Consider the following 20,536-nt stretch of genomic DNA (forward strand, 5'->3'; position numbering starts at 1 on the left):
TGTTTTTTCCTTTTCCTCTTTTCTGGTGCTCTTCCTTTGTTTAGTACCATTGAGTCATTTGATTTGGCTACAGCTGTTTTTCCTTTCATGTCATCGAAGGTTCCTTGTGACTTCAAGTGCTGTCAAGACCATCTCTGGCAAGGACACCCATTCTTGGTGTCTACAGTGTTTGAGGCCTGATCATACCCCTACAAATTACATTCTCTGCCTTCATATGAGGAAGAGAACACAATTGGACAGAGAGGCTCAGAGAGAAAAGATATTTTTGGCGCCAGGTCCAAATCCTCAATGTCAGTATTGGCATCAGTGTCTTCAGCATCGGATGTTGCATCGGGTGCGTCGATCCATATGACTGTAAGATCCTTGCACCCTGGGAGAGACCATGCATTGAATGGGTCTCCACCTGCCTCGACGTTGGATGCTATGCAGGCTGACCGATGTTGGACCCGACCCCAAGGTGATGGGAGGACTCAACTTCGTCCTCTTTGGCACAGGGGAACATTAATGCCAGGCACTGGAAGAAGCATCGGCATCTATCCCCCTCGACACATGGTGCCGGGAGCTCCGGGCACCGAGGATTTCACTGCTCCCCGAGAAGCATTGGTGTCAGGAGGACTGCTTCTCTTCCATACAGGAGGTCCCGTTGCATGGGTCTCGACACAGCCAGGACTAGGCACCCACACCCACTTCGACCCCACAGATTCAGCAGCCTGCCTCTACACCGACACCCCAGCCTTTCCCAATGTTGGCCCTCATTGAGCGCCTCTGGGCCTTGCTCCCTGAGCTGTTGGCAGGGTTCTTACAGACTCCATCAGTGATGCTTGCGCCAGCCATGTCTCTTCCTACAGTCCCGCATTGCCATCAGCCTTCGGTGAGGTCTCTGATACCAATTCCACTTGTGGTCTCAGCGTCAACTGCCACCCGTATTGGCACACCCTCGACATCAGTGGAGACAGTTTCGTCAGAGTCAAAGCCAGAGCTGACACCTTGACACCCCTCTTGGGGTCATGGTACTGTATGTTGAGGTGGGTTTGATCTCAGCCCTCCCATGAGGAAATCTTGGCTGACACCATTGAGATCCATTCATGGGACTCAGAAGAGGATCCACAGTACATCTCGGAAGAGGAGTCCTATGACATCTCATCTGATCCTTCCCCTCTTTTGTAAAGGAGATGGCGGCTGCCATCCCAATTCCTTTGGACATGGAGGAAGAGCCCAGGGCTGAGATGTTTGAAGTCCTGGACTATGACTCTCTTCCTAGAGAGGCTGTGATGGTACCACTTTATGAGATCTTACAGGACATTCAAGTAAAGAACTGGGAGTCTCTTCTGTCGGTCCCTCTCCTCCCCAAGAAGATTGATACCATGTACCGGATTCAGTCTTCCTCTGGGTTTGATAGACCACAGTTTCCACATCATTCTGTAGTGGTAGAATCCATGCTCAAAAGGGCCATGAGTTCTAGAGACTATGCTTCGGCACCCCCTGGCAAAGAAGCTACTACTACTACTACTACAAAGCTAGAACCCTGGATTCTTTTGGACAGAAGATGCATCAGGCCTCCATGCTCTTCTCCCATTTCCAATCATACCAGCTCTACACAAGCCTGTACATGTGGTCCTTGGTGCATCTTGAGTCAGCATAAATGAGATATGAGCTTGTAGAAGGTCAATTAATCCTGCCAGTGCAAGCATCCAGTAGGCAATGGGAAGAAGATACTTTTTGAGAAAGGATTTGATAGTCTCATGAGTGGATAGCAGAAAGGAGGGCCACAGTCAGTCAGCTGCAATACCAGCATCCAGACTAGGCTGCTTGATGCGAGATTGAACACTAATGGCCTTAAGGTGCAGTACAGCCCCCCCTAATTTTAGTTACTTTTTGTTCAAAGTACATTGTCTAATTGATCAGCAGAGGGAGTGCTATGTTTTCACTTGGCAGAAGCCTATTAAGAAGGCTAAAGAGCTTATTGGTATTAAGTGGCTGCAACCAATTTGCTCTTTGTAGCAGAGGGTTTTGGCTTCTACAGTCGTTTTCATAAAATCTCTGATAGCCTTCCTCCAAAGCATTTTGTTCTCATCAGATTTATGCCTGCACTACTTTCTCTCTAATTTTCTACACTGCCTCTTCAGGAGAAGAATATCTTGATTGTACCAGGGTGACATCCTGTAGATGAGTTTGGGCAAAACTTTGATAGGAGCCATATTATTCAGTAGGGGCATAGCCACAAGTAGGCCTTGGCCCACCCAGTTTGGGCTTAGGCCCACCCAGCAGCAGTGCACCTTTACCAATGCCAGAGCAAGCTAGGCTCTTGTGTCCGCCTTTCCCTCTGCAGCTGCTGTTGTTCAAAAGGGTCACTGGCAGCATGTAAAAATTGTTGTTCCTGCTGCTGCTGGCTGACTCGGAAGCCTCCCCCCCCCCCCGCACTATGAAGTAATTTCCTAGGAGGAAAGATGCAGCAGAGGGAAGGCTTCCGGGTCAGCCGGCAGCAGCACATCAGTTCTTATATGCTGCCAGCAACCCTTTGAATTTCAAAGTTTGAAGTTCTGTGGTCCATATGCTGCATTGGGGAGGGAGGGGTTAGAGAGAGGGAAACCTTTTGGGCATGGGAATAGAGTGGAGGGGAGGGAGAAAAGGAGAGATGCTGCACAGGGGGTGTGTGTAGGAGAGAGGGAAAAATGTTGGGCATGGGAGTGGAGGGGAGAGAGAGAGAAGGAGAGATGCTGCTCAGGGGAGGTGTAAAGGAGAGGAAAAATTGTTGGGCATGGGAATGGAGGGCATGGAGAAATGCTACATGGGCAGGTAGAAGAGAGGGATCATTATTGGACATGGGGGTAGAGATGAAGAGATGCTGCAAGGAGGGAGGAGAGTGGGATAATTGTTAGAGGTAGGGTCGTAGGGAAGGGGAGATGCTGCATAGGAGAGTGAAGGATAAGAGAAAAGAACTGTTGGACCTGGGAGGGAGGGAGAGATGCTGCATAGGGGAGAGAGAGAGATGAGGGAGAAATGTTAGACATGGTAGTGGAGGGGATGGAGAGATGCTGCATGGGGGAGAGAGATGTTAGACTTGGGATACAAAAGTGAGAGAGAGAGAGAGACGGGGAACAATGGCAGAGAGGGAAGAGGAAAAAGAGAGGGAATGATGTTGCATATGAGGGTGAAGAAGAGGCAAGGAGAGGTGCTGCACAGGAGGGGGGAAGAAGGAAGGAAATGTTGGATTCAGGGGTTGAAGGGAGTGAGGGAGAAATGCTGGACTAGGGGTAGGAGGGAAGAGAGGGAGAAATACTGCCCCCCAGGGGAAGGGGCAAGAGGAAAGAGAGAAGGGATAGGACGATGCTGGGAGGGGGTGGAGGGTGTGGTGAGGAGAAAGAGGGAGCAGATGCTGGGCTAGAAGGGTTGGAAGGAGGGAGACATTGGGATGGTGGAACCATGTGGGAGAGGACAACGGGAGGGTGGTAAAGAAATGAACGAGAGGAGGATAGTGATTACAGGGGTAGATTGAAGATAGATGGGAATGGAAGGCTGGGGAAGGAATGAGATGAGGAATAGGAGAGCTAGTGGATGAAAGAAGGAGGTGGAAATCTGATAGTATCTGAAAAGTAAAAAGAAGGAAAGGGATTAGAAAGAGTGAAATCTGAGTGGACAGAAAGCAGGAAAGAGCTAAAATGGAAAGATCAATATGTCAGAGGCAAGTGTAGTGAGGGAATGAAACAAGAGTGGAGAAAAGACAAATGAACAGCAACTGCTAGAAGGAGAATTAGCAGAAAGACAGAAAGTGGAAAAGAGAAACTGGGACCAAAATGATGGAAAAATAAAATGACCAGACAACAAAAGTAGAAAAGGCATTTTATTTTGAATTTATTAACTGAAATATGTTAGCTTGAGAAATGTGCTTAGCGGATATCATTTTATTGTGTTCGGTAGAAAAAGAAATACATTTCTGTTTTTATTTCTTCACTGTTGTAGTATATGTTGAAGTTCCAAGTTCAATTTTTGTCTACTTATTTTTATTTCTAACTTTTGAGCTCTTGTTCTGATTTGGTGAGAGGCTGTCAGTGTGACTGTAATGGTAAGTGGGAAGATTGGAGGGGAGGCAGAAAAGAGAGGGAATTGGTTGGGAGGGGGGGGGGGGGTTATTTTCTTCCCTGGGCCCTAGCATGCCTAACACTGTAGCTGGTGGGGGACCCCTAAGCTCCATCAGCTGAGGACCTCCTCTGAAGGCAGCCAAAACTTCCTTCTGCAAAGCTTGGCAGACGGCAGCAGCATCCTTGAGCCTCTGACAACTAATCATGTGTGGGGTGCTGGCATCGATGCTGCTGTTTCCCGCTAAGCTTTGTAAAAGGGAGTTCTGGCCATCTTCGGAGGAAATCTTCAGCTGACAGAGCTTGGGAATCCTCATGAGCCAATGTATATTTTGAGTTGGGAGGTGCTGAGGAGGAAGGGGGCAGGGACAGAGAGAATATTTGTGTGCCCACCAAAATTGGCTGTTTGGCTATGCCACTGACCCATGAGGGGGCTGGATTGAAGGAAGAGAGATGTTGGACTCATGGGAGGGGGTGGCTGAGAAAGGTGCTGGACCTGAGGGAGGAGGGAAGGGAAGGGACATGAAAGATACCGAAGCCAGGGGATAAACGAACAGGCACAGCACAAATGAGAAAAGAAGGGAAGGCAGGAAAGCCAGATTCAGGTGGGCAGGGGAAGGATGGAGGGGAGAGAAGCTGGTTGGGGTGGGTCAGAGGGGAGAGGCACATTGGTGTGAGCATAGACAATGGCATAGGGTGGGCCATGGCCCCACCAATATTTTGCCCAAACAGTATCAGCAACTAAGGAGTTTGACTTGTTTGGCCCCTTCAATTTAAAAGATGTTATGCTGCCTCTGGGTATGGGGGAGGAAGAGAGGGGAGAAGCTATACACAGGAGGTATACAGAAACAGAGGAGAGATGATAGTCTCCTTAAAATGAGCGTGGTACCGGAAGATTGGAAGGTGGCCAATGTAATGCCGATTTTTAAAAAACGTTCCAGAGGAGATCCGGTGAGTCTGACATGGGTGCCGGGCAAAATGGTAGAGACTCTGTAAGAACGAAATTACAGAGCATATTCAAAAGCATGGATTAATGAGACAAAGAGGGGCATAATTGAACGCGAACGCCTATCTCCATGGGCATCTATGTCCGAAAACAGGTACGTGAAGAGGCGGGACAGACCATATTTTTGAAAAAATGGACGTTTTTCAGCTGGGCGTTTGTTTTTTTTTTTAGCGATAATGGAAACTAAAAACGCCCAGCTCAAAAACATCCTAATCCGAGCCATTTGGTCGTGGGAGGGGCCAGGATTCGTAGTACACTGGCCCCCCTGTTATGCCAGGACACCAACTGGGCACCCTAGAGGTCAGTGCGGTGGACTTCAGACAACACTCCCATATGCATAGCTCCCTTACCACGGGTGCTGAGCACCCAACCCCCCTCCCCCAAAACCCACTACCCACAAATGTACAACACTACCATAGCTCTTAGGGGTGAAGGGGGCACCTACATGTGGGTACAGTGGGTTTTGGAGACCTCCCATTTACCAGCACAAGTGTTACAGGTAGGGGGGATGGGCCTGGGTCCACCTGGCTGAAGTGCACTGCGGTACCCACTAAAAGTGCTCCAGGGACCTGCATACACGCAGGCCTCTAGGACTTGTTGCTGCTATATAACATTGGCACACTAGTCTTCAGGTGTAAACTGGTGTGCCAATGTTATATAGCAGCAACAAGTCCTAGAGGCCAGGGAGACTCGTTGCCAGTGGGGCACAACCTCTGATCTGCAGTTAACTGTGAGTAAGCGTGCTTATTCCAATAAAGGACGTTTTCGGAGAGATTAGTCTTCAGGTGTAAACTGATCTCTCCGAAAACGTCCTTTATTGGAATAAGCACGCTTACTCACAGTTAACTGCAGATCAGAGGTTGTGCCCCACTGGCAACGAGTCTCCCTGGTACTGAGATGAGCAGTAGGTCAGAGCTGGCAGAATGGTGTACAATGCCCTCTTTCAGCCACATTCAAGGTAAGAACTAAGCTCTGTAATGTGGCTAACACATGAAAGGGATCTAAAACTGTCTTACAAAAATGGCCACTACCTCATGGTCTACCAGAAACAAAACAGGGCACACTCTGACCCAGTAAGCAGGGGGAAAAGCACCATGGGAGTAGAGCCTACCAACTACCAACATTGTGAGCATTTGCCACAAGCTAGTGGAATCATGGAGCCCAATACCCTACACCCACATAACAGAAAAGGTGTCACACTCACCCGAGAGCCACATCAGAACCAGGGAAAGGCTGTCAGAGGATAGAACACATTCTGCTGTCATAGAGGTGGGTACGGCATTTGAGGCTGGCATAGAGGCTGGAAAAAAAGTTATTAAAGTGGGTTTTTTTTGGTGGGAGGGGATTAGTGACCACTGGGGGAGTCCGGGGAGGTCATCCCCGATTCCCTCCCGTGGTCATCTGGGCAGTTGGGGCACTTTTTTGGGACTTGTTCGTGAAAAAAAAGGGTAAAAAAAAGTGACCCAAAATCGCTGTCAAAACACCATTTTTTTTTCCATTATCAGCTAAAGACGCCCATCTCTCCTCGGCCGATAACCACACCCCAGTTTCGCCTTCACCACGCCTCCGACACGCCCCCGTCAACTTTACCCATTTCCGCGATGGATTGCAGTTGGAAACGCCCAAAATCGGCTTTTGATTATACCGATTTGGGCGCCCACAGGAGAAAGACGCCCATCTCCCGATTTGGGTCGCAATATAGGTGTTTTTCTCTTTCGATTATAAGCAGGAAAGTCAACATGGATTTAGTGAAGGGAAATCTTGCCTCACCAATCTACTATATTTCTTTGAAGGGGTGAACAAACATGTGGAAACATATTTATAAATGACCTAGAGATGGGAGTAACTAGTGAGGTAATTAAATTTGCTGATGACACAAAGTTATTCAAAGTTGTTAAATCGTGGGAGGATTGTGAAAAGTTACAAGCGGACCTTACGAGACTGGGAGACTGGGCGTCTAATTGGCAGATGACGTTTAATGTGAGCAAGTGCAAAGTGATGCATGTGGGAAAGAGGAACCCAAACTATACCTACGTCATGCAAGGTTCAGCGTTGGGAGTCACGGACCAAGAAAGGGATCTAGGTGTCACCGTTGATGATAAGTTGAAACCTTCTGCTCAATGTGCTGCTGTGGCTAGGAAAGCAAATAGAATGTTGGGTATCATTAGGAAAGGGATTGAAAACAAAAGTAAGGATATTATTCTGCCATTGTATCGCTCCATGGTACGACCGCACCTCGAATATTGTGTTCAATTCTGGTCGCCGCATCTCAAAAAAGATACAGTGGAATTAGAAAAGGTGCAGAGAAGGGCGACGAAAATGATAAAGGAGATGGGACGACTTCCCTATGAGGAAAGGCTAAAGCGGCTAGGGCGCTTCAGCTTGGAGTAAAAGCGGCTGAGGGGAGATATGATAGAGGTCTATAAAATAATGAATGGAGTTGAACGGGTAGATTTGAAGCGTCTGTTTACGCTTTCCAAAAATACTAGGACTAGGGGGCATGCAATGAAGCTACAATGTAGTAAATTTAAAACAAATCAGGGAAAAATTTTCTTCATTCAATGTGTAATTAAACTCTGGAATTTGTTGCCCGAGAATGTGGTAAAGGCGGTTAGCTTAGCGGAGTTTAAAAAAGGTTTGGATGGCTTTCTAAAGGAAAAGTCCATAGACCATTATTAAATGGACTTGGGGAAAATCCACTATTTCTGGGATAATCAGTATAAAAGGTTTTGTACTTTTTTGGGATCTTGCCAGGTATTTGTGACCTGGATTGGCCACTGTTGGAAACAGGATTCTGGGCTTGGTGGACCTTTGGTCTTTCCCAGTATGGAAATACTTATGTACTTATGGAAGAGCATAGGGACAGGGACACAAAGGGAAGATGCTATATAGGGACAGTATATAGATGCAGAGAGGAAGGGGGTATATGGATACAGATAGGAGATGCTAGACGTGGGGGACATAGGGACACAGAGGGATGGTGCTAGATTGGAGGAGGGGATAGGGACATGGAGTGGTGATGATAGATGTAGGGATATGGATACAGGGAGATGCTGGACAGAGAAATATAGGGACACAAGAGAATGGAGATGCTGAACATGGGGAAAGATAGGGACACAGAGATGGAAGATGGATGGTGGGCATTGAGAGAGAAGAAATATCAAATGGACAGGAGATCCTAGTGAGAGAGTTAAGAGAAAACAGAGGAAAGCAGAAACTAGAGCCTGGGATTAACATGATATTTTTTTATTACAATATGTCAGATTTGGAATATATATCCTGATGTGTGTGGTGTTAGCCTCCTTCAGGTTCCTATAGGCTTGGGTCTCCCTCTGTTCAGAGGGCCAAGGGCTGTTGCCCTAGCTGCACTCCTCTAACACCATCCTTGACATGTGCCATCTTTCTTTTTTGCACAGTATAATTGAAAATGCATCTCTTTCTATTTCTCTGGTGTTGTACTATATGAAAGGTCTGACTTCTTGGGATTTCGGTTTAATTTATGTTTATGTTTGTGGTCACCTATTCTATATTTGGCATTTGTGTTCTGTGTGTTTGACCACAGAACACAAATGAATTTCTGTTTGTATGAATTTTCTATGTAGTAATTTGGCATTTGGCTTGTTCAGTTTTCCCAATAGATGTATTGATATTTTAGGGCCTCACTGTAATATTTAGGGCCTTAAAATATTGGAAGTAGAATCCTTGTTTTGGGAGTTAATGTTGGCATTGTAGATTTGATCTAGGTTCTGAGTAACTTATATTACTTTACACTATGTCTGTTATTGAGATTACACGAGACAAATATTTATTTGTATGGTGTGGGGTACGGTTGGAGCATGGGGTGAGGCAGGTCATGGGTGCATCAGGTGATGGGTTTTTATATTTCAAAAAGCTGGCTAGTGCCCACCCATCCAACCTGTTGGCCCACCCAAAAATTGCCTACTGGATATGCCACTGATTTAGGCATGTAACCCCCAGTATTCTATAACCTGTATGTGTAACTTATAGGCTTGACCTGACCCCTCATACTCCTCCCATGGCCACACTGCCTAGAAATTGTGCATGATAGAAATGGCTTGTGCAGCTTCCAGATTATCAACTAAGGGCCAGTTGCACACACAGTTGTCAATTGGTGTCGCTTAACACCCAATTATTGGCTTAAATTGGTGTTAACTCCAAGTAACAGCCAACTGTTACATAAAGTGTGCTTACAACTGACCTTATTCTGTAAATTGAGAGGCCAACTTGCATGCAAAGCTTAAAGTTGGGTCCCCAGTTTTATAAAATTAGGGGGCGTGTCTCAGGGAATATGGAATTGTTTAAATTATATCCTTTCAAATTGCATAGTAAATGACATGTTCAATTAAACAAGGGTATCATGGTAAGAAATAAACACACAAGAGAGGGATCCATTTTAGATCTAGGCCTTGGTGGAGTGTAGAGTCATTATGGTTTCAGGTTTCAGCCAAGAGAAGTCTTGCCTCCACAATTTGCTTCATTTAAATAAACATGTTGATAAAGGTGAGCCGGTTGATGTAGTGTATCTAGATTTTCAAAAAGCTTTTTACAAAGTTCCTCATGAGAGTCATGGGATAGGAGGCAATGTTCTGTTGTGGATTAGGAATTGGTTATTAGACAGAAGACAGAGGGTAGGGTTAAACGGCCATTCCTCTCAATGGAGGAGGGTGAATAGTGCTGCAAGGATCTGTACTGGGGCCGATGCTATTTAACATATTTATAAATGATCTGGAAATTAGAACAAGTGAGGCGATTAAATTTGCAGATGACAGAAAACTATTCAAGATTGTTAAAAACACATTCAGACTGTGAAAAATTGCAGGAAGACCTTTGGAAATTGGAAGACTGGGCATCCAAATAGCAGATGAAATTTAATGTGGACAAATGCAAAGTGATGCACATTGGGAAGAATAATCCAAATAATAGTTACCTGATGCTGGGGTCCACCTTGGGGGTCAGCACCCCAAAAAAAGATCTAGGTGTGGTTGTAGATAATACACTGAAATCTTCTGCCCAGTGTGTGGTGGCAGCCAAAAAAGCAAACAGGATGCTAGAAATTATTAGGAAAGGGTTGGTAAATAATACTGAGAATATGATAATGCCTTTTTATCTCTCTATGGTGTGACCTCATCTTGCCTACTGCGTTCAGTTCTGGTCACCATATCTAAAAAAAAAAAAAAGCTATAGCGGAATTAGAAAAAGTTCAAAGAAGAGTGACCAGAATGATAAAGGGGATGGAACTCCTCTCATATGATGAGAGGTTAGGGCTGTTCAGATTGGAAAAGAGATGGCTGAGGGGGGAGATATGATTGAGGTCTTTAAAATCCTGAGTGGTGTTGAACAAATAGAAGTGAATCGATATTTTACTCTTTCAAAACGTACAGAGACTAGGGGACACTCAATGAAATTACATGGAAACACTTTTAAAACAAATAGGAGGAAATATTCTTTTCACTCAACAAATAGTTAAGCTCCGGAACTCTTTGCTGGAGGATGTAGTAACAGCGGTTATTTTATTTATTTATTTATTTTTATTGCATTTGTATCCCACATTTTCCCACCTATTTGCAGTCTCAATGTGGCATACAATATTACAACATGACAGGCATCAATCATCATAAGTAAACAAATGAATTACACAAAGAAATAGATGTAACATAGAAGGGTAAAATCTATACAGACATCAGAAAACAGACAAACTATCAAGAAGTAGTAATGTTATACAGTTCTTATAATTGATTAATTATGATAAGCCTGATTAAAGAGATAAGTTTTTAGTATTTTTCGAAAGTTGGTTAAGTCATAAATAGTTAGACTATCTGGGTTGAAAAAAGGTTCGGGCAAGTTTCTGGAGGAAAAGTCCATAATCTGCTATTGAGATAGACATAGAGGAGCTACTGCTTGCCCTGGGATTGGTAGCATGGAATGTTGCTACTACTTGGGTTTTTGCAAGGCACTTTTGTGACCTGGATTGGCTACTGTTGAAAGTAGGATACTGGGCTAGATGGACCACTGATCTGACCCAGTATGTCTATTATGTTCTTATGTATTGTGTGTAGCAGTCTGTTAGATACAGTTCTTCATGTTATTTTAGTGATAGTCCTAGATTTTGTGACTCCCAACGAAGGCATCATCGCCAAAATACGGCCATGTCGAATCCTTCTGTTTTGTGCCACTGACTATTGTAGATGCATGTAGTATTTATTAGACTCCTTTTTAAACCAGATTGGACTTCCTTTGCTTGATTATATTACTCATTTTTTCAGCTTCCTTTTAATAAGAATAGCCATACTGGGCCAGAGACCAATGGTCCATCTAGGCCAGAATCCTGCTTGAAATAGTGGCCAATCAGGTCACAAGTACATGGCAGAAACCCAAAGAGTAGCAACATTCCATGCTACCAATGCCAGGGATAAGTAGTGACTTTCCCTATGTGTACCTTAGTAGCAGTTTATCAACTTTTCCTCCTGGAGCTTGTCCAAACCTTTTTTAAACCCAGATAGGCTAACTGCTGGCAATGAGTTCCAGAGCTTAACGTTTTGTTGAGTAAATCATATTTTCTTATATTTATTTTAAAAGTATTACTGTGTAACTTCATGAAGTGTCTCCTAGTCTTTTTACTTTTTGAAAGAGTATGCAGTCGATTCACATTTACCTGTTCTACACCACTCAGGATTTTGTTGACCACTCGGGATTTTGTTGTATCCGTCCTCAGCCATCTCTTTTCCAAGCTGAAAAGCCTTAATCTCTTAAGTCTTTCTTTGTATGAGAAGAGGTCCATCCCCTTGATCATTTTGACCACCCTTCTTTGAACCTTTTCTAATACTGCTAAGTATGTTTTGAGATGCGGAGACCAATATTGCACACAAAGTGAGGTCGCACCATGGAGCGATACAGAGGCATTATAATATTCTTTGTTTTGTTTTATATCCCTTTCCTAATAATTTCTGTCATTTTGTTTAACTTTTAATTGTAATACACTCTATACAGCCAGTTGGTGGAAAGTGGCAGGCTATTAAAGTATGTAATAAATTATATTAAACCCCAGTTACTGCAAAACTTCTGCGTTAGCTGTTGGGGATGCTCTGGTAATTTGGGGAAAGCAGCTGTGCAGTTAACGCAGAGAAAGTCCGTACCTGCACATTGATGGCAAGGCTGATAATGTGCAGTTTAGTTAGATACATCTCTTAAGGTAGCACTTACCTGTGCTATTCGCTGCATTAGCAAGTAATATGTGACATTGACTTCTGAGTTAACTGTAAGGAAAAGACCCGGCCTATTTCACACCCGTTTCCACATTAACTCTTGGACATAGCAGTTTGCATGCGGTAACAATGTGCTGGGTTAATTGTTACTGCACATTTATTCCCATGTTAAGCAGTTAATGCAATTTAGTAGCTAGCACCCTCAGAAGGGATACTGAGTCCATTTGTAATCTCTTGTTATATACCCATGTAGGCAGACTTTTGAGTTTGTTTTTAAACACTAGACGTGCTGTCTTATTTGCTCAGCTTAAGCGCTTGAGAATATTTTGTATTTTTTTCCTCCTCCATCCAGGTCTAAAGACAGTATGTATCATGCCCTTGGCTACAGCACCATTTTAGTTATGCAGGCTATGATGACCTTCGAGCAGCAGGACATCCAAACAGGAATGAGCACCATGAAAGAAGCGCTGCAGACCTGTCAGAGGTAAGACTAAATAATTCAGGCATGTGGCTGGCTTTTGCAAATCACTCGCTTTTTGTGCAATGTTTATATCTGGGCAGTCTGGATGAAGGGGTAGGGAAGGAGTCATTGATATTTTCTGGTTGAATGTATACAGGAGCTGGTAAAATAACTGAAATTGTCGTACCATTGATTACTGTACATCAACATATTTTTGCATAACATTACTTGGACTACTTAGCATTTCTGTAGGTCCACGAGACTACACAGCATTGTACAAATAGACATGAGATTGTCTCTCATCTGTGGAGCTGACCAGGTGCCATGGCATTGAAACAGAATATGAATTATTTTATTTAATTGTCTTCATGAAACCTTTGAAGGGTTTGGTGGAAATATTTGTACTGACTGTATTCAGTGATACTGTATGCATGATAGTATCTGATAATGTACATCCCAGCTGTAAGGTGATCAGATCGAAGGAGAGCGATTTGGATTTTGATAAAAACCCTTCTTTTTATTTAATAGAATCAAAAGCATACAGACAAAAACCCTTCGTGGTTTCCACAGTATTTCAATAATTGTTGGGTTGATTACTTTGCATAAGGATGACATACAAGGTAGGGGAAATGCCCTGGTGAAATGCGAGATGATTTCCTCTTTCTCTTTCTGATGATATATACCATTCTACTGGCAGGGAATAGAAACAAAAAAGTTTTTAAAAAATGTAAAAGAGCTTCTCAGAGGACAAGCAGACTGTTGTATTCTCACCACTGGGTGACACCATCCGATGGAGTTTGGTGTGAATGCTGACTAATGAGATCAAGAACTTTTTAGTAGCATCCCAGTGTGTATGCGCTGGTGCCTTCCCACCCAATGTATGAGTGCGGGTCCCTCAGTCTTGGTTTTTCTGTGGAGCAGGGAGGACTCATCTTCGTGTTCTCTACAAGTTCAGTTTGTGCTTCTTTTCTTGTGCCTTCCCGTGTGTGTTTTCAACTCCTCTCGGATAACTGTTTTCTGTCATCTTACCCTTTCTTCAGTTTCCCTTTTAATTTCTTTTAGTTTTTTTGGTCCTTTTCATGTATTGCTAAGCCCTTTTAGACCAGAGCCCCAACCTCGATTTAAGCACTGCCCCTTTTTCCAGTTCAAGATTGAGGAGTTTAATTTGTCAGCGATTCTTTTCTCGATGTCCAAGAAGACCTCCTGTGACTTCAAAAGATTCGCCCAATGTAATTGAGTGTTTCTGTGATGGACACGTACAACTGGTGCATTGAGTGCCTTGGATCTGACCATGAGACTCACTCTTGTTCTTTCTATTTGCAAATGCAGGTGAGGACACAGAGGTCATAGCAGATTCAACTGGAGAAGCTTTTTGGCTCCTTGAAAGCCGATACGTCAACATTGGCACCAGAAGCATCAAACGATGGCTGCCAAGACTTCAGTATCCACTGCGAGTGCACCGGCATCAAGTAGGTCTCCACTTCCCTCAACAATGGGCGCTGAGAGTAGGCCCTGGGACCAGTCAGCATCAGACCAGACACCAAGAACATGCATGGGTTCTACGCCTTTATCGTCGGCACTGAATGATCACAATGCTATGCTTCCCTCGATGCACAAGGAGCACCAGCATCACAGGTACACAAGAAGCACCTGCAGTGGATGGAGCGCTCTTCTCCTTGCAAGAGGTGCCAGTGCACAAGTCTCACAGCAGCCAGATTGCCACCACCGGTCTGAAACTGACACCATCTCAGGCTGCCTCTCTTCCTGCTCTCCTGCCTTTGTAGATACCTTCCTTCAGTAAATGGTTCCAAGCCATTCTCAGGGAGAAGCTGGTGCAGATGCTGCAGTTGCAAACCGCTCAGGCATCGAGGGCACTTGCGCCAGCTTAGGATCCAGCCCATATTCTTCCTGAGGCTTCTTCCATGCTGGTGCAGAGATCCTCGAAGCTCGTACCTTTAAGGGTATCAGCATCAACCTGGATGCATACAGTACCTCTCTTGACGTTGGAAGAAGAAGCTTTCCTGGAGTCAGAGAGTAGGGCTGTAACTCAGTGCTCTTTGGGGCATGGACATAGATCCACTGAGTTGAGGCAGGCATAGACTCATTCAATAAAGCCTGAATACAAGAGTCTGAATGGGACCGCTCATGGGATTCAGAGGAGGACCCACATTACTTCTTGGAGGAGGAGTCTTATGGGATGCCTTCTGATCCCTTGCCACATCAAGAGAGATGTAAATCTCCACCTGAGAATCTCTCTTTCACCAGTTTTATCAGTCAGATGGCTTCTGCCATCCTATTTAAGTTGGAAATGGATGAAGAGCCAAGGGCGAAGACGTTGACTGTCCTGGACTATGAGTCTTCTCTTAAGGAAGGGGTCACTGTACCATTGTACCCTAGCCTTAAGAATGCAGTAATGAAGAACTGGAAATCTCCCCTCTCAGTGCAGGTTGCACCTAAGAAGATGGATACACAGTACCGTATACAAAAGGCTCAACCGCCATACCATTCTCTGGTGGTTGAATCCTCTCTCAAATGAGGTAGGAGCTCCATGACTCATGCCTCAGCATCCTCGGGTAGAGAGGCCAGGACTCTAGGCTCATTTGGGAGGAAATCTTTTCAGGCCTCAATGCTCATTGCCCATATCCAGTCCTATCAGCTCTACATGAGCCTTTACTTTGCAGTCTTTGGTCCACAGTACACTAACAGGTTCATTTTTGAAAGAGAAGGGCGTCCAAAAAGTGACACAAAAGACCCATGGGTGTCCCCGTGAAAGAAGGACGCCCAAATCCAATAATCGAAACAGGGCTGTAAGGATGTCCTCAGCGCGAGGACGCCCATTTATGGTCATCCCCACAGGGGGCATGTTATGGGTGGCGTTACGAGATGGGTGCCCCCAGCGTATAATGGCTAGCAAAATGGTTTTGCATGGGTGGGAACATGGGCATCCTTAGTTAGATCTGAAATAAAAGCGACCAAGGTAAGGGGGAAGTCGTCTTTAGACCCATTAGTGATTTTGTGCAGTTGGAGAGTGGCGAGAGCGTTGTTGGGAGAGAAAGCTGAGAGTTTGTTCAATACCTGTTACCTTTGTCTGTGTGCCGTAGTCGGAACGTTTTCACCCTCACCTGCCTCATTTATGTTTTACCTTTTCAGCTTTCCCTACCCTTTCTAGCCCTCAAACCCAGACACCACTACTCCTTCCTCTATCTCCCCCATCCCCTCTCCCTATTCTTCTCCATTCACTGTCCCCAAGTTCATAGTTCATTCCCTTACCTGTTTGTAGTCTCTGTTTGTCTCTTTGTCCTGTGTACTGCTGCAGCGTGTTTGTGAAGACTGTCATTTGCTGCTTGAAGAGGGTGTGGCAGGAGAGTTTGTAGTGGGTCAGAGAGTGCTTGCAGTGTGGTTCTGCTGTGTGTGACCGCATTGTTTGTCGGTGGTGGGAGAGTGGGTGGGAGAGTGAGTGTCAGCTTCTGTTTGTTGCTGCTGGGTTTCACCAAGTTGGTAGGGAGAGGTGAGTACTGGTGTCACTGCATTGCACCTGTAGTGTGGGGAAATAGAGGCACTAAATGCACTGGTGGCTTACATGTTGGAGGAAGAGGGGAGTAACCGCAGGAGATACTCGCGCCCCAGAGTTTTCAGGCCCCGTAGCAGTTTCCTAGACCTCACTGACCTGCAGTGTCTCACTAGGTACCACTTTGATAGGGCTGCCATTCAGCAGCTTTGTGACCAGCTCCAACCCCTCCTGCAGCCCAGGACCCTTAGGAACAACCCCATCTCTGTGCACCTAAAGATCACTGCTTCTCTATCTTTTCTGGCCACTGGGAGTTTCCAGTCTGTCCTATCTGTGAACACGGGTCTCACCCTGGCTTCCATTTCTAACTGCCTCACCCAGTTCCTTGATGCCTTCCTTACCCACACCTCTGAGTACATCACCTTCTCCACCACCCCCTATGCCCTGCAGAACAACATGGCTGACTTCTATGCCGTAGCTCGTTTCCCCTCGGTCATAGGCGCCATTGACTGCACACATGTCGCACTCAGACCCCCCCCCCCCCCCCGGCCATGAGTGGCCACTTATAGGAACAGGAAAGCATTCCACTCACTCAATATGCAAGTTGTGTGTGATGCCCAGGGGGATATTCTAGACGTGTGTGCCTGATACCCAGGTTCCACCCATGATGCCTATATTTTGCAGCACTCAGGAATCTTCCGCAGGTTTGGCTGAGGGGAGATCACCAGCGGATGGCTCCTAGGTAAGTGCAGCATGGATCTGCCCAAACTATACCTTCTCCACCGGGCAACCCTCAGCACTGTCTCCCTCCAGCTCACTCCACAACCCACTATTCCCCCCCCCCCCCACCTCCACAAGGTACCCGCTCCAAACAATGCACACTCATCTTTCTCATCCTGCTTCTCCCCAAAGGTGACAGAGGCTACCCACAGCGGAGTTGGCTCATGACCCCCATAGTGCACCCACAAACAGGGTCAGAGGAGAACTACAACTGTAGACATCAGACCACCCGTGGCATCATCGAGTGCACCTTCAAACAACATAAGAACAGGTTCCGATGTCTGGACCGTTCTGGAGGGGAGCTCCTGTACAGCCCCCAAAAGGTGGCAAAGATATATTCCTGGCCTGCTGCATGCTACATAATTTGGAAATCCGCAGAGGACAGGCCCTCCCAGTAAAGCCAGAGCAACCACAGCAGCAGGCCCCAGATGAACAGGATGAGGAGCCCCCTCCACCTCCCGCCCACAGAGCAGAGCAGAGTGCACACCAGCTGGGGGTCAGAGCCAGGCAAAGACTGATTGAGACAAGTTTTGTGTGAGAGTAAGTTGACATTTATTTCTATCACATACAGTGGTGGAAATAAGTATTTGATCCCTTGCTGATTTTGTAAGTTTGCCCACTGACAAAGACATGAGCAGCCCATAATTGAAGGGTAGGTTATTGGTAACAGTGAGAGATAGCACATCACAAATTAAATCCGGAAAATCACATTGTGGAAAGTATATGAATTTATTTGCATTCTGCAGAGGGAAATAAGTATTTAATCCCTCTGGCAAACAAGACCTAATACTTGGTGGCAAAACCCTTGTTGGCAAGCACAGCGGTCAGACGTCTTCTGTAGTTGATGATGAGGTTTGCACACATGTCAGGAGGAATTTTGGTCCACTCCTCTTTGCAGATCATCTCTAAATCATTAAGAGTTCTGGGCTGTCGCTTGGCAACTCGCAGCTTCAGCTCCCTCCATAAGTTTTCAATGGGATTAAGGTCTGGTGACTGGCTAGGCCACTCCATGACCCTAATGTGCTTCTTCCTGAGCCACTCCTTTGTTGCCTTGGCTGTATGTTTTGGGTCATTGTCGTGCTGGAAGACCCAGCCACGACCCATTTTTAAGGCCCTGGCGGAGGGAAGGAGGTTGTCACTCAGAATTGTACGGTACATGGCCCCATCCATTCTCCCATTGATGCGGTGAAGTAGTCCTGTGCCCTTAGCAGAGAAACACCCCCAAAACATAACATTTCCACCTCCATGCTTGACAGTGGGGACGGTGTTCTTTGGGTCATAGGCAGCATTTCTCTTCCTCCAAACACGGCGAGTTGAGTTCATGCCAAAGAGCTCAATTTTTGTCTCATCTGACCACAGCACCTTCTCCCAATCACTCTCGGCATCATCCAGGTGTTCACTGGCAAACTTCAGACGGGCCGTCACATGTGCCTTCCGGAGCAGGGGGACCTTGCGGGCACTGCAGGATTGCAATCCGTTATGTCGTAATGTGTTACCAATGGTTTTCGTGGTGACAGTGGTCCCAGCTGCCTTGAGATCATTGACAAGTTCCCCCCTTGTAGTTGTAGGCTGATTTCTAACCTTCCTCATGATCAAGGATACCCCACGAGGTGAGATTTTGCGTGGAGCCCCAGATCTTTGTCGATTGACAGTCATTTTGTACTTCTTCCATTTTCTTACTATGGCACCAACAGTTGTCTCCTTCTCGCCCAGCGTCTTACTGATGGTTTTGTAGCCCATTCCAGCCTTGTGCAGGTGTATGATCTTGTCCCTGACATCCTTAGACAGCTCCTTGCTCTTGGCCATTTTGTAGAGGTTAGAGTCTGACTGATTCACTGAGTCTGTGGACAGGTGTCTTTCATACAGGTGACCATTGCCGACAGCTGTCTGTCATGCAGGTAACGAGTTGATTTGGAGCATCTACCTGGTCTGTAGGGGCCAGATCTCTTACTGGTTGGTGGGGGATCAAATACTTATTTCCCTCTGCAGAATGCAAATAAATTCATATACTTTCCACAATGTGATTTTCCGGATTTAATTTGTGATGTGCTATCTCTCACTGTTACCAATAACCTACCCTTCAATTATGGGCTGCTCATGTCTTTGTCAGTGGGCAAACTTACAAAATCAGCAAGGGATCAAATACTTATTTCCACCACTGTAGTAGTTACACACCACCACCACCATCACCCCTCCCACCACCATCACCTGCTCTGTGCATATTGCTCTCCCTCCAACCCTCACCCCCCACCCCCCTAGCATGTCCCATCACTTTCCCTGCCCCCTCCCCTGGCCCCGTCCCCGTCCCCTAATACACCTCCCACCGTGTTCCTTTGCAGCTGGTGCTGCAGGGGAACTCTGGTGAGAGTCCTCTGATGAGCTTCCACTCTCCTCCTCTGTGCCTCGGCTGCCCTGTGGAAGTCCGTCCACCTTGCAGTCTGTGGCTTGCCCTGCAACCTGGGCACAGGTCCCAGAAGGGGAGTTGGTGTGGAGGCTGAGTATCTCAAGCTCCTTTTCTTAGTGGGTGGTTGCTGTGCAGTGGTGGAAGTAGACGCCACTTGTTGCTGCATCAGGGCTGTACTAGGTGCTTTCAGGTCACGGCGTAGGCCTTCGATGCTGTATCACTTCACATTGGGCCTGTACCACTTCCCGTTGTACCTGGAGCACTTCCCGTTGCAGCTCCAATTTCTGGCGCTGGTAGTCTTCCGTGTGCACATTCTGGCACAGCAATGTGTGATGAGGCACAGTAGCTGCCTCCTCTGGCTGGATGGCCTCTGCTGAGGAGGGGCCCCCCACTTCTGCATCTTCTTCTTCTTCTTCAGTGCCACCATCGGCAAAGGCTGCGGGTGGTGGAGAGAGAGCCTCTGCTGCGGGTGAGCCTCTGCTGCAGGTGGTGGAGGGAGAGCCGGCGCTACTGCTGCTGCTGCTGGGTCCTGTGGTTCCACCCCATGGTCCTGTGTGGTTTCTTATGGTGGCTTACATGTTGGAGGGTGCTGCCCTGTGTGCTGGGGCTGGTGGCCACTAGGGCCAGCTTCTTCCTCTGACTGGCTGTCATCACCTGCATAGCAAAAGGGGAGGAAGTGTGTTGGTCAAAATAACCCACTTTTGTTTTTCAGCATTCATATACATAGCCCCACATGCAATGAACCAGCAAAGAGATGGTGAGGAATGGGATTGGCAGGCAAGCCGCAGATGTCATTGTACATGGTACAGAGCTGGAGATGAGGAGCGCAGTGTAGTACAGAGACTGATGTGCAAGAGAGCCACACAGGCAGGTGGGTAAGATAACTGTAGAAGGAGTGCAGCGGACACAGTGGCTACAGCACAGAGGTGTGGGAAGGAGATATGCAGAGTTTGGGGATGGGGAAGGCCCCCAAAGCTGTGAAACAGTGGTAACCTACAAACACATTGCTGGAAACTCTCCCCCCACCCCCTCCCCCGGCTACTCCCTGTGTCATGGTCTGTAATGAATAGTGATTTGTA

The 20,536-nt window shown here is 46.3% G+C and overlaps 1 protein-coding gene across 5 annotated transcripts in view; it reads left to right on the forward strand.

Moving 5' to 3' along the window:
* TTC39B (tetratricopeptide repeat domain 39B) overlaps positions 1-20,536 on the forward strand; it is a 292,928-nt gene that overhangs the window by 151,136 nt on the left and 121,256 nt on the right. For all 5 annotated transcript variants that reach the window (XM_030194157.1, XM_030194159.1, XM_030194161.1 and 2 more), the window contains one exon: positions 12,658-12,789. In XM_030194157.1, the coding sequence (XP_030050017.1) occupies positions 12,658-12,789 (132 nt within the window). The remainder of the gene's footprint in view (positions 1-12,657; positions 12,790-20,536) is intronic.

The sequence above is a fragment of the Microcaecilia unicolor genome, chromosome 2, assembly GCF_901765095.1.
Source record: "Microcaecilia unicolor chromosome 2, aMicUni1.1, whole genome shotgun sequence".
Lineage (NCBI taxonomy): Eukaryota > Metazoa > Chordata > Amphibia > Gymnophiona > Siphonopidae > Microcaecilia > Microcaecilia unicolor.